The sequence below is a fragment of the Haliotis rubra genome, unplaced genomic scaffold, assembly GCF_003918875.1.
Source record: "Haliotis rubra isolate DU_JTF1 unplaced genomic scaffold, ASM391887v1 Scf1876, whole genome shotgun sequence".
NCBI classification, from domain to species: Eukaryota; Metazoa; Mollusca; class Gastropoda; order Lepetellida; family Haliotidae; genus Haliotis; species Haliotis rubra.
The window spans coordinates 63,821-79,771 of record NW_025765865.1 but is presented as its reverse complement, the minus strand read 5'-3'; the positions used below and the strand labels follow the sequence as shown (position 1 = coordinate 79,771).

At 42.2% G+C, this 15,951-nt stretch overlaps 1 protein-coding gene across 1 annotated transcript; it reads left to right on the top strand.

The window, feature by feature from the left end:
• Positions 1–5,092: 5,092 nt before the first annotated feature.
• Positions 5,093–6,278, top strand: LOC124274096 (protein ANTAGONIST OF LIKE HETEROCHROMATIN PROTEIN 1-like). Its single transcript, XM_046709412.1, has 2 exons — positions 5,093–5,150; positions 5,908–6,278. The coding sequence occupies exons 1-2, from the start codon at positions 5,093–5,095 to the stop codon at positions 6,276–6,278; spliced, it is 429 nt and encodes a 142-aa protein (XP_046565368.1).
• The last annotated feature ends 9,673 nt before the right edge of the window (positions 6,279–15,951 follow it).

Sequence of the window (15,951 nt, the reverse complement as noted above, 5' to 3'; positions counted from 1 at the left end):
ATTCCTAACCTGGGTACAATGTGTGAAGCCCATTCTGGTAGGCCGGAATGTTGCTGGAACATTACTAAAAGATACGTAAAACCAAACTGGCACACACACTGACTGGTTTGTGGTAATTTATAGGGGGTGGGCGATAATACCGGTTAACCGGTATATTGCAATTCGAACTTCACATTACGATATATTGCGGTACACTTTTCGCGAACCGGTTCACCCGATACGATCGGCAATTTCCGTAATGTAGTACAAAATACTACTAACATCCATTCGTGACCCACTCGTGTTATTCCGGGACAAGCCGTCTTGGAGGTTACGGAAAGGGGCGAGTGGTGACGAATGCTAACATTTGTGTTTCCTCTATATTATTATCCTTGAATAGTTTGGAGAATGTTTGTTGGTCATATAATTGCAGTTGCGTGACTTTAAACCATATAGATAAAAAGAAAATAGATTGGCACGGCACTCGTAGGGATAAACAAACCGAAACGCCACTGCATACGCGTTTTCTCCAGTTCCAAAGCGAAGTCTTCAGTTTGGAAACAGTTTCAATTGATCTCTTGTACAAACGCATCTGAGTTCTGACAATGGCCAGTGGCATTGTTTCAAAAGAAAGGAAGCCATGTGAACATTACACTTTCACAATATATTGCAATACGCCAACTCATGTCCCAATATAGGGCAATACGAAACAATTTTCAATACCTAACCCTAGTAATTTAACACACAGCTTCCTTCGACAGAGGGTGTTGATGTATTAGGACAACTCCTCCAACAAGATATAGTCAGTGTGGAGGAGGGTCAGGTAGTGGGAGTTGCAGCTGGCACAGGCTATGCAAGAATCGTGATATTGACCGCGCGTGTTCACGTCGAACGACCACAGTTCGATTGGTATATTTGCTTCTATGAATTAACTACAGGTTATATTTTCTTTTTGCGTTTAGATTTGCCATTTGATTATTCCTTTAGGGTCAATATATCCAGATGGTAATTTAAATTTGGGTTTAGGTGAGTATCTTTGCTATGGGTAATGGTAATATTACTTTGAATAAATGGGGTGTTGCGATACATTTTTCCATGTGTATATATACACATACCACACCACATCACAACACAACAGTATCACACAGATACTACATGACACCACAACACAACACGGACAAACCACACCACACCACACACATATCACATCACAGACAAGCCACACCACAACACACACATACCACACCACACCACAGACAAACCAAACCACAACACACACATGCCATACAACACCACATCACACACATACCACACAACACACATACCACACCACACACATACCACACCACACCACACACATGCCACACCACACACATACCACACCACACCACACACATGCCACACCACACCAAAGACAGGCCACTCCAGACCACACCCATACCGCATCACAACACCGCACCACACATACTACACCAAACACACACCACACCACACATACCACACCACACCACACCACACCACACACATACCACACCATACACATACCATACAACACATACCACACCACACCAAAGACGAGCCACTCCATACCACACACATACCACACCACACCACACCACACACATACAATAAAACACACATACCACACCACACCACATCACACACATACCACACCACACCAAAGACGAGCCACTCTACACCACACACATACCACACCACACCACACACATACCACACCACACAAATACAATAAAACAGACATATCACACCACACCAAAGACAAGCCACTCCACACCACACACATACCACACCACACACATACCACACCACACACATACAATAAAACACACATACCACACCACACAAATACAATAAAACAGACATACCACACCACACCAAAGACAAGCCACTCCACACCACACACATACCACATCACACCCACTCCACACCACACCACGCGTCATACCAAAAAGACGTTAAAATATGGTACTTCTTGGTCCCTTCCTGGCGCTCGGTACAACAAGGACTGGTCGGCTCGGAGTCAGTATAATGTGTCTGAGTGGGGTATTCATGCTTCACTGTGGCATGGTTTCTCAGTGGGCTAGCACTATAAAACCAGCTTAAGTCTGGGCTAGTACAAGCAGCCGCACATACACATACACATGCATGCACGTCGTCATATGAGCGAAATATTCTCAAGCACGACGTAAAAGCCAATTTCACCTCACCTCACACCACACCACACACATGCCATACAACACCACATCACACACATACCACACCACACACATTCCACACCACACACATACCACACCACACCACACACATACCACATCACACCACACACATACCGCACCACACATCACACCACACACATACCACACCACACACATACCACACCACACCACACACATACCACACCAAAGACAAGCCACACTACACCACACCACACATACCACATCACAGCACACCACACCACACACATACCACACCACACACATACCACACCACACCAAAGACAAGCCACACTACACCACACCACATCCATACCACATCACAGCACACCACATCACACAAATACCACACCACACCAAACACATACCACACCACACCACACACATACCACACCACACCAAAGACAAGCCACACTACACCACACCACACCACACCACACACATACCACACCACACCACGCGTCATACCAAAAAGACGTTAAAATATGGTACTTCTTGGTCCCTTCCTGGCGCTCGGTACAACAAGGACTGGTCGGCTCGGAGTCAGTATAATGTGTCTGAGTGGGGTATTCATGCTTCACTGTGGCATGGTTTCTCAGTGGGCTAGCACTATAAAACCAGCTTAAGTCTGGGCAAGTACAAGCAGCCGCACATACACATACACATGTACATGCACGTCGTCATTATAAGGAGCGAAATATTCTCAAGCACGACGTAAAAGCCAATTTCACCTCACCTCACACCACACCACACACATGCCATACAACACCACATCACACACATACCACACCACACACATTCCACACCACACACATACCACACCACACCACACACATACCACATCACACCACACACATACCGCACCACACATCACACCACACACATACCACAGCACACCACACACATACCACACCAAAGACAAGCCACACTACACCACACCACACATACCACATCACAGCACACCACACCACACACATACCACACCACACCAAAGACAAGCCACACTACACCACACCACATCCATACCACATCACAGCACACCACATCACACAAATACCACACCACACCACACACATACCACACCACACATATACCACACCACACCAAAGACAAGCCACACCACACCACACCACACCACACCACACACATACCACACCACACCACACACATACCACACCACACACATATCACACACATACCACTCCACACACATACCACACCACACACATATCACACACATACCACACCACATCACACACATACCACACCACACACATACCACACCACAGCAGAGCACAGACAAGCCACACCGTATCACACACATGCCACACACCCACCACACCACACCATACACATACCACAACATACCACACAAAAACCACAACACATCACTCACATGCCACACCACACCGCATCACACACATACAAGAACACATCAAACACACACCACAACACATCATCACACCATATTACTCACACACCACAACACATCAAACACACACCACAACACATCATCACACCATATTACTCACACACCACAGCACATCACACACATACCACACCACACAACCTCTCATACATACCACAACACACAGACACCACTCCACACCACATGCACACTTACTCTATTATTTACAGACCGCTACCATTTATCTGGTCTTTATCAACCCAGGCTTGTCGTAAGAGGCGACTAACGGGATCGTGTGGTCAGGCTCGCTGACTTGGTTGACCCATGTCATCGTATCCCAGTTACGTAGATCGATGAACATGTTGTTGATCACTGGATTGTCTGGTCTAGTCTCGATTATTTACAGACCGCCGCCATTCAGCTGAAATATTGCTGAGTGCGGCGCAAACTAAAACTCACTCACATGCACATGCTATACGGACCACATCACATCACACACGCCAAACCATACCACACAAAACACAAAGCTGTGTTAAATCCGATCATCGGACTCATTACTTCTTCTGCCTTTTTAATCTATCGGATTTACTTCTGTTTTTTCAGTTCATCCCACAGAAGACTGAACTTTCAAAATGGGTATTGGAGGCTTATGGACCTACTGCAGACAACCTTCATTCTTGTGGACAGAGAGTTGACTTGGTCCAAGTTGCCACGCAACGTGGTGGAATTATTCTCCTGGTGACAATCACTGGATTGTCTGGTCCAAACTCGATTTGTTTACAAACATCGTACAGTTGAAAAACTGCTGAAATAAATATATACTCATGATATAGTCACAACTGTACAATCGACTCTGCTTTTAGCAGAGATTTCTTATGGATGTGGAAAGGGTTTTGTCGCTTCTATTGTCTTGTATGGACTCGTGTGTTACCAAACCCGCGTCATATTGCTGAATAAAGGGCACTGCCAGGTAATTTTATGGATAATGAGGGGACGTTTACGCCGCGTTTAACAGTATTTCCGTAATAGTACGACATGTCCTCACTAACTCACTCACATTTGCCAAGAAGATGTGCAGGGGAACCTTCAACACTTTGAGCGATTTATTACCCATCAAAGAGATGTTAAAGTAGAGAAAGGTTACAAGAGAGAAGACTTCCTGTATATCTGAACAATATTTTACTAATCGCGGTTCCCATGTAAGGGTGGCAGTAGAAAAGGCTCCCTATATTTGTGAACAATGTTTTACTAATCGTTGTGTATCGCTGTTTATCAAAACCCATTTTTCTCTTCAGCCACCAAGTCCTGGTTTGAGCGCTATGGAAGGAGAACAGGCTTTCTGTGCCACATCCTGTTAGGCTGGATTTACACTACGTCCGCATTTTGTGACGCATGCGTTACCGAGTGCGTTTTTTTCCAATACACTAGGTGCGATCATCTGCGATATAAGCCAGTGCGTTTTGACTCTGTGATGGCGTCAAAGATTGCTTTTAAGCTACTAATAGATGAGGAGGAGGAGGAAGAAGAAGGTAAGTTAAGGTATGTTCAGGGCTTTTCACTGTTCCTTAAAAAGTAACAACTATATATATCGAATTTAAGAGCTCTTTAATTGTTACATTGGTACATAAAACGTAACAATTCAAATTAAACATCACCAACCTTTGATGTGTTTTCGAAACATTGAACTAAAAATAAGTAGAAAATATTCATTTTCATACCAACGTGTTATCATATACGGTACTTCCGTGCTAATTGTTCTCTCACACATTCAGGCATTACAAATTCCACATAGAATTTGAGCAGTACTGATTTCCCTGGGGAACATAGTTATAATCCTGAGGGTTCTGTTGACATGAACCAAATTGAGCATCATGAAATATTTGGGCAATTTTAATTTTTACAAGACTTTTGGAAGCATCTGGAAGTAGCTTTAAATCTTTTGCATAAGACATCATGAACATTTCATCACTGTCGTGCTCCTTGTGTAGTGCTGCCAAAGACTCTGCTAAGACCTTGTCTCTCGCCTCCTGTCTTGAACGGTTCCTCTCTCTTGTCTCCTCAAGAACACCAATTAATTTAGAACTGTTGTCCTCTGATTTCCGTGGTCTCTTTTTCGGTACGGGGACAACAGGTGAGACACATTTTGAGGTCGAAGGTGAAGGAGATACTTGACGTGAGGTCTGTCTGCAAGGCGCAAATATGCTTATTAAGTTATTGTTCATTTCAAAGAAAATTAATCAAATATATTAACAATAACTGTTTTACTTTTTAGGTTTTTGGCTACAGGAGAATCGTTTCAGTCACTGTCCTACACCTACAGAATAGCTGCCTGGACTATTGGAGCTATAGTCAAAGAGGTGTGCTCTGTGATTTGGGAAACACTGCAACCAGAAGTTATGAAAGTTCCTAATGCACACGAGGAGTGGAAACAGATTGCTGAGAGTTTTGAAGACACATGGCAATTTCCAAATTGCTGTGGGGCCATTGATGGCAAGCATATTGTGATGAAGGCACCAGCTAGGTCAGGTTCTGTATACTACAATTACAAAGGGACTTTTTCAATTGTGCTACTGGCTGTGGTTGATGCTTGCTACAAGTTTGTGATGATTGACGTGGGATCATATGGGATAAACAATGACTCAGGAGTCAGGCTTTGAGAAATGGTAATTTGTCCCTTCCATCGGACAGAACACTCCCACGAGCAGAGGAGTTTGGACCCCTCCAAAATGTGTTCATCACAGATGAAGGTTTGCCGCTCTTGAGAAATCTAATGAGACCTTATGGTGGACGGGGACGGAATGAAGAAGCGAGAATCTTCAACTATCGCCTCAGTCGGGCGAGGAGAATAGTTGAGAGCACCTTTGGCATTCTCGCCGCAAGATGGAGAGTTTTTCATTCCAGAATAGCAGTGGAGCCTGAAACGGGTAAACGCCTCGTTAAAGCAGCATGTGTACTCCACAATTATCTCCAGAGCTCTACGACACCAACACAGCAGAGACGTTCTGGTGAATCTGGTGAGTGTTCTCAAGAATGTGCAACATGGTCCAGTCTCCCTAGGCACAACAGGCGCGTTAGCCGAGAGGCAGAAAGTGTGAGGGATGCATTCAGACAATATGTTAACAACCAGGGCCAAGTACCATGGCAGACCGATGTTGTTAGGAGAGGACTGTTTCCAAACTAGATAAGTTGTCTTCTTACCTGCTGTTTCCTTCAGAACATCCACGGTCAACACTGTCTTCAGGGTTCACGTCATCGTCCTCCCGACCTTCCTCTGTGTCACTTGGCATGTTGCTCACTGTGCTGTATACGTAGAAAACAAGTGTTTGTTTTAAACATTAAAACCTTTTTCTTGATATCAAATAGCCAACCATTGCATGAAAAACACAATTGTTTGTTTTTCACAAATCATGTTGTTTGATATTTTGGAAGTAGAATAGGAACTTACTAGTCATCTTCCATGTATTCATCTAGAAAGCCCAACATTTTATACCAAGGCCATTTTGGTTCCTTAATATCATCTCTTCCTGAGCCACTTTTTTTGCTTTCTCTTAGTTCCCTTCGTTTTCTTATGTACGTGTCTTTAATGCTCCTCCAACGAGTCCTGGCTACAATTAAAGCACACGGAGTTGATAGACAATAAAAGAGCATAAACAAACACAATTTGTTTGTGATTATTTTACAATGTCTTTTACAATAAATCATAATATGATACGTATCTGCAACCTATAACATCATGCGAGAATATTGAGAGCTTTCCAAGTTTTTAGGGTTTTTCTTTAATACTAACACAAACCTGAGGAAAATAAGTTAACTTCTGAAACGCTGACACCAAGGGTCTTGGATATAGATGTCCAAATGTTATTGATTACATCCACATCTCTGTAGTTTCTGGATCTCTTATCGTACAGCGTGCTGTTTTGTTCAACAAGGGATATTAATTGTTCCGTATCGACGGAAGTGCGTTGACCTCTTTTTCCTGTCATTATGCTTGTTCTTAGAATGAAATAATTATCAAATATTTGTCATATTATTGCATGTTATATACAGACAGGCGCAGAAACACATTGTAGATAATATCTCATCAGAAACACAGCTTCTCTTCCGTTGGAATCGCGTATTTTTATCGAAAGATGAGGAAATAACCTTACCTGATTACCCACATGTTGGGGAAATACCTTATTGGAATGACGTCATCAGGGGAATTCCTCATGCGAGTTCATTTGCGTTGCGTCAAAAATAGGAGGCCTACCTATCTAAATAGCATCGGATCGCAACGCATGCAATATTCGCACCTAGTGTATTGCGTAAATGAAAAAAGTACTGCTTGCGATTTTTCCGACGCAACGCATGACGCAACGCAGAGAAAATCGGACGTAGTGTAAATCCAGCATTAGATTGGAAAACGCAGAAATGCGGGTTCCTTTTTATTGCTTTAAAAGACATTGACGGGTTACATTCCTCGCAGGTTGAACTCAAGTTAGTAAATCATACCTTACATTCTTCTGAACCGAGTCCATTGAGTGATTTTAATATATAATGAGCATGTGTCTGATACCAGGTGGTCTGGGAACAGTATTCTGCTCTACCGGTAACACGCATCACAAATACGTGCAAAGACAGGTCAATTATTAACCGAACATAATTTGTTTCACTGATACGTGAAATTTTGAAATGTCGTTCATAAAACATTTCAAGATTTTCCGAACCATTAAATGCTGTAACCGACTGTAAAGTCGTATAGCTACTGGTCAGAATATGTAACACTCTTGAATGTTTTGAAGAATAGTGTTAGAAGCTGGCAGGAATGGGATGTTTCATAATAGCTGTTTGTGCGAAAGGTCAGAATGTGTATCACTGTGGAATGTCTTGAAGAATAGTATTAGAAGCTGGTAGGAATGGGATGTTTCATAATAGCTGTTTGTGCGAAAGGTCAGAATATGTATCACTGTGGAATGTCTTGAAGAATAGTGTTAGAAGCTGGCAGGAATTGGATGTTTCATAATAGCTGTTTGTGCGAAAGGTCAGAATGTGTATCACAGTGGAATGTCTCGAAGAATAGTGTTAGAAACTGGTAGGAATTGGACGTTTCATAATAGCTGTTTGTGCGAAAGGTCAGAATGTGTATCACTGTGGAATGTCTTTGAAGAATAGTTTTAGAAGCTGGCAGGAATTGGATGTTTCATACTAGCTGTTTGTGCGAAAGGTCAGAATATGTATCGCTGTGGAATGTCTTGAAGAATAGTGTTAGAAGCTGGCAGGAATGGGCTGTTTGTGCGAAAGGTCAGAATGTGTATCACTGTGGAATGTCTTGAAGAATAGTGTTAGAAGCTGGCAGGAATGGGATGTTTCATAATAGCTGTTTGTGGGAAGGTCAGAATATGTATCACTGTGGAATGTCTTGAAGAATAGTGTTAGAAGCTGGTAGGAATGGGGTGTTTCATACTAGCTGTTTGTGCGAAAGGTCAGAATATGTATCACTGTGGAATGTCTTGAAGAATAGTGTTAGAAGCTGGCAGGAATTGGCTGTTTCATAATAGCGGTTTGTGCGAAAGGTCAGAATATGTTTCACTGTGGAATGTCTTTAAAGAGGCATTCACTGTTCTCGAAACAAAATAGTATAACAGCTGAGGGGAACTGGGTGTTTCATAGCAACTCTTTGTGCGAATCGCCAGTATATGTATCGCTGTTGAATGTCTTGAAAGAGGCATTCACTGTTCTTGCAAGAAGAATAGCATAACTGCCGACGGGAATTGGGTGTTTCCAAACAGCTGTCCACATACACATATCAACACAATCACGCGAGACTGAAAATCATATGTAGGCAACAGGTGGGCTCTGGGGTATAGTTTACTATTCTTCAAGATATGCGATCTGAGAAGTCAGATCAGTATACATGTGACAGATTTATGACCAGTATCTCCTATAGTTTGATGGATATATTAATATTTGTCTGAAATGCGATCAACCAATTGGCCTTTCTGGTCCAAATTATCAGTAGTATGGAAACTACTTGGAATATGAGCTGAAAAACATGTACAGTGTTGGGGTACAGAATACCGACTCCCAGTGTTTAACATATGGAATCTGTGGGGTTTGGTACTCTCCAAAACAAGTGATCTTCTATAAGACTAATCCATACTAAATACAACATTTACTCCAAAATAGAAGCGACAAAACGCTTTCCACACCGAAAACAAATCTCTGCTAAAAGTAGAGTCCATTGTGCCATTCTGATTATATCCTGTGTATGTATTTGTTTCCGTAGCATTACAGCTGTGCGATCCATCCGTGTGTGTTTGGCAGTTCTCTGCATATAAACCTTGGTGATGCTAAACGACAAGTTTAAGAAAACTGTTCTTTGTGTTCTCTTGTGTTCTCATCAGTCTTTCCCGTTGTCGTATATTAATCTTGACCCGTGAAGGCAAGACACATTCCACAACAATCTCAGCTTGTGCAACTGACCACAACAAAGGGACACTTTCTGTTAGTTTTATCAATATTGGGTCGTCGTTAATAATACATTGCAGTAGTGCTTTGTATAAACCACAGTCGTGAAAGTTTCAAACCTCCAAATTGAGTAATCTCCATGGAATCAATATGTTCAGACACACATAACCACTGTGGTGACTATGTGTTTCTGTGATTCAGGAAGGTTCTTGGCAGTATCACACTGAATGTGTCCGAGATCGAAACAATGTGTCTGAAGTTTCTAGAATCTAGATATTTGATGATGTGAACACTGGGATTTGATTAAATTAAGACCAACCTCCTGTCAGCACTTACTGTGTGCTTTAACCCTCGGGTCTTAGTTTTACAAAAGTGAAGAAAATATGGTCAGATGAAGCTTTTGCCACTCCAATTTACTGCTTCAAGGTATTAAACAACTATTAACATTAGTATACAAAGAGTAATGCTTCTTTAAACCTTCAAACTCCTTTGAAAGGGCCCTGAACAGAGCAAACAAAATACAACCTAAGTATTACCTGTCCTGTTTTGACAGATAACAGGGACTGAATATTCTCTGGATTTGATATTTTGCGCTACGTCTGATTTGGCTGTGGACAAGAACATGAAACACCATTGGCCAACATGTTCACGTGATCAGCAGCAGCTGTATAAAAAACGACTGATTTCACTCATAAATACGAGCACAAATGTGCGAGTCGACACTTCAGCGCTACCTTCTGACAAGGCATTCGAAGATCAGATCGACTTATCAAACTTGCATGATGCTTTGCAAATACCTCCTTCTCATTGCCGTTCTTCTCGTCGTTGTCGACAGCCGCAGACGAATTCAAAACACGGGTACCACCAGTAAGTATTTTCTTTTCGCGATTTTCCGTGAGCTATTCACAGACTTTTCACGTCTAATCTTCCCTTTACACCAAACGGAAGTTGCTTCTGATGATAGTCAAGACGGGGATTCTTTTGCTCTGACGTTCTGTATTTTGAAAATGTGCTATGTCAGAAAGAATCAACATGTCTGCATGGCAAGACGGATGACTATTCAGTTGTCAACTTTCCTATCACCGCCCGACATCAAGGATAAGTTGGGTATAAAATAGTTGAATTCATTCCTTTTATCATACAGTCTTATGGAGAGTGTTTTTTCATCTTCAAAATGTAAGCATTGATAAGTATAACATACATGAGACGGTCTCATCGGCCTTAAGTATTTCTAGTTAGGCGGGTGAATCAGTGGATGGGAATTAGCTGGTTGACCATCACTGACGACATCACATCACCGATATACCTGAAGCTTTATGTGTTTCTAGTTAGGTGGGTGAATCAGTGGATGGGAATTAGCTGGTTGACCATCACTGACGACATCTCATCATCGATATACCTGAAGCTTTATGTGTTTCTAGTTAGGTGGGTGAATCAGTGGAAGGGAATTAGCTGGTTGATCATCACTGACGACATCACATCATCGATATACTTGAAGCTTTAAGTATTTCTAGTTAGGTGGGAGAATCAGTGGCAGGGAATTAGCTGGTTGATCATCACTGACGACATCACATCATCGATACACTTGAAGCTTTAAGTATTTCTAGTTAGGTGGGAGATCAGTGGAAGGGAATTGGCTGGTTGATCATCACTGACGACATCACATCATCGATATACTTGAAGCTTTATGTGTTTCTAGTTAGGTGGGAGAATCAGTGGCAGGGAATTAGCTGTTTGATCATAACTGACGACATGACATCACCGATATACCTGAAGCTATATGTGTTTCTAGTTAGGTGGGTGAATCAGTGGATGGGAATTAGCTGGTTGATAATAACTGACGACATCTCATCATCGATATACCTGAAGCTTTATGTGTTTCTAGTTAGGTGGGTGAATCAGTGGCAGGGAATTAGCTGGTTGACCATCACTGACGACATCTCATCATCGATATACCTGAAGCTTTATGTGTTTCTAGTTAGGTGGGTGAATCAGTGGATGGGAATTAGCTGGTTGATCATCACTGACGACATCACATCATCGATACACTTGAAGCTTTAAGTATTTCTAGTTAGGTGGGAGATCAGTGGAAGGGAATTGGCTGGTTGACCATCACTGACGACATCACATCATCGATATACTTGAAGCTTTATGTGTTTCTAGTTAGGTGGGAGAATCAGTGGCAGGGAATTAGCTGGTTGATCATCACTGACGACATCACATCATCGATACACTTGAAGCTTTATGTGTTTCTAGTTAGGTGGGAGATCAGTGGAAGGGAATTAGCTGGTTGATCATCACTGACGACATGACATCATCGATATACTTGAAGCTTTAAGTATTTCTAGTTAGGCGGGTGAATCAGTGGAAGAGAATTAGCTGGTTGACCATCACTGACGACATGACATCATCGATATACTTGAAGCTTTATGTGTTTCTAGTTAGGCGGGTGAATCAGTGGAAGAGAATTAGCTGGTTGACCATCACTGACGACATGACATCATCGATATACTTGAAGCTTTAAGTATTTCTAGTTAGGCGGGTGAATCAGTGGAAGAGAATTAGCTGGTTGACCATCACTGACGACATCACATCATCGATATACTTGAAGCTTTAAGTATTTCTAGTTAGGCGGGTGAATCAGTGGAAGAGAATTAGCTGGTTGACCATCACTGACGACATGACATCATCGATATACTTGAAGCTTTATGTGTTTCTAGTTAGGCGGGTGAATCAGTGGAAGGGAATTAGCTGGTTGACCATCACTGACGACATCACATCATCGATATACTTGAAGCTTTAAGTATTTCTAGTTAGGCGGGTGAATCAGTGGAAGAGAATTAGCTGGTTGACCATCACTGACGACATGACATCATCGATATACTTGAAGCTTTATGTGTTTCTAGTTAGGTGGGAGAATCAGTGGCAGGGAATTAGCTGTTTGATCATAACTGACGACATGACATCACCGATATACTTGAAGCTTTATGTGTTTCTAGTTAGGTGGGAGAATCAGTGGCAGGGAATTAGCTGTTTGATCATAACTGACGACATGACATCACCGATATACCTGAAGCTTTATGTGTTTCTAGTTAGGTGGGAGAATCAGTGGCAGGGAATTAGCTGTTTGATCATAACTGACGACATGACATCGCCAATATACCAAAAGCTTCATGTGTTTCTAGTTAGGTTAGCTGTTTGATCATCACTGACGACATCTCATCATCGATAAAGTTGTGAAACAGCTGTGCCGCTAGTAGTATTGCATACTTTGATCATTCATGAGACACCTGTGAAAGTTTCAACACCTCACAACAAACATTATTAATATTGTGATGATTATGTTGTACGTGCCACATTGCACCGGGCTTGTACTCATGTTGTATGTTGTACATATTTGCAGTATCCTGCCGAAATGCTGGGGGAACATGCGCGAGGACATACCGTTGTGCGGTATTTTCTCAGTCCAGTTCAGCTAACTGCCCTCAATTTGGCTTGAAGTGCTGCTTGAAGCTAAAGAATTGATCTTACATCCACGTGTGACGCCACCTGGCTCTTCCCTGCACTACGTGTAGTCTGTCATGACTGATTAAATAATTTGACTGTTTCCTGTGTTGTGTTAAATTCATATTATTGCACTGATATCAGTATATCGTGTTCCCCAGATTTTATGAGCGCTTTAGTTTGTGCGCCTTGTCACTACTAGGGGTGGGAGTTATCTCCCCTGTCGGAAAACACGCCTGATGACCAACTTTCAATCACATACACGCGCGCACGCACGCACGCACGCACGCACACACACACACACACACATACACATACACACACTGATGTGTTGTGATTGATGTACGAATGTTGGCAAAGTTGCGGGTACAGATGTAACAGTTGATGAAGCATTATTCAGAAATGTGGCAACCAGTGAGCATGCAGTTCGTTCAGCCTTTTATACTCCCCTTTTATATGGAAAGGGTTTTGTCACTTTTGTCTGCATTTTGAAGTATAATATGTTTGTCAAACATAACATAGTATGCGAAGGCGGCCTGACGAATAAGGCAGCAGGAATGTCTTGTTTGCGTGACGTGGTTCTCAAGTACCGCGTAATGATTGCGGTCCTTTGATAAAAATAATCCCGAGTACGTCAATCGTTTATGACATTATGTCATTGTTTAAAAAATGAAACATTGGAATCAAACAGGGATAGAGTTATCGTTCTTGTTTAAAGTAGTTCTGATGTTCATGCGCCAATATGAAATCCATCGAGAGGGGCACGAGTCGCTATTCGGCTTGTCCAGGAATAACACGAGTGGGTCACGAATGATATGAGAAATCAGTTTATTGACGCAATAGGAGCGAAATACATGTGCCATTTTAGATCTCTGTGTGCCAATGCCGTAAGAGCACGTTCCAGGACATTTGACCATGAATCCTGAAACCTTTTCTACATGTTCTTTGCATTAGCATCATGTTCTGCGCCATTCGTCACCACTCGCCCCTTTCCGTAACCTGCAAGAAGACGGGCATTCGTCACCACTCGCCCCTTTCCGTAACCTCGCTATTCGGCTTGTCCCGGAATAACACGAGTGGGTCACGAATGGAAGAAGGGTTGTCCCGGAAAAACACGAGTTAGTCACGAATGAATCTGCGGTGCATGTTATTATGTCTTACTTCCTCATATTGTCTAATATGGAAGGAAAACTTTACATGTATCCATTTTCTATGTCCTTAGGGTTGAACCTTGAAAGTTGCTCGCAAGAGTTGATCTTCAGCAGCCCATGCTTGTTGTAAGAGGCGACTTACAGGATTGGGTGGTTACGCTGAGAGGTCACTGTATCCATTTGCGTAGATTAATGCTCATGTTGTTGATCACTGGATTGTCTTGTTCAGACTCGATTATTTACAGACCACAGCGAAATAGCTTGGACAATGCTGAGTGCTGTGTTAAACAACAAAGAAAAAAACAAAACAAAACCTTAGCATTGTCTGGAGTATCTGTCTGGAGAGTAAAAAGTTGGTACTTTGATCCCCAGCTGCACCATACAAAATAATGCACTTGTCACCCAGCCTGGCACTTAGATAAATAGAGATTATTAACCGAGTGTGTTTCCGTATCATTAATATCATATATTAGGACTAAAAATTGTATTATGCGAGCCTTTGTTACATGATCACACAATCCACACCGACCAATCAGCGCCTTGGTCTGTCACGCACATCTCTCGTGATTACAGTCCATTTCAAATCATCCGCACATGCATTCTGACGACTACACAAAGTCGGGTCTATAAGCTGTTTCACATATCATAGCTCGTGAGTCGTTAATACATATTAAAAATGTGTTGGTAATAACACTGAGTGAAAAATAATCTGAATGGTGTGGTTATCAAATTGTAAGGAGCCTAAAGAGGTGTTCGAATGGTCCATCGAAGGATCATTTTGCGTTGTTTGAACAGAAAAGGACAAAAAAAACGAAAAAGAAGCTTGATAGCAAGTAAAGGTGATTCATGGGCCATGCCCATGGTTAATGTTTGTGCCAACCTATTCTAAACCTAAAGAAAAGGAAACTGAGATCCACAGCTGGGCACGTCCCACAATAGCATCTTAGTGGTATTGTAACAGGTATTGTGACTGTTTTTCCTAGCCAAAATTGTGATTTTTTATCATGTTTATCTGTGACTTTCTTTCCGATCACCGCCAATATACCAGCGCCATAGGCTGGGCCCGGTGAGCCATGGCTTCACAAAATGTTCCTGCAAAATAACGAACTATTTGCAGACATCTTGGACAATAGTGCTATTGAAAACACCGCAATTTTCATTGATATTATTTGCCGATCGAGGCCAGAGTTCCTGTAAAATACAGTGTGTTCAGAACAGACTTTGAATA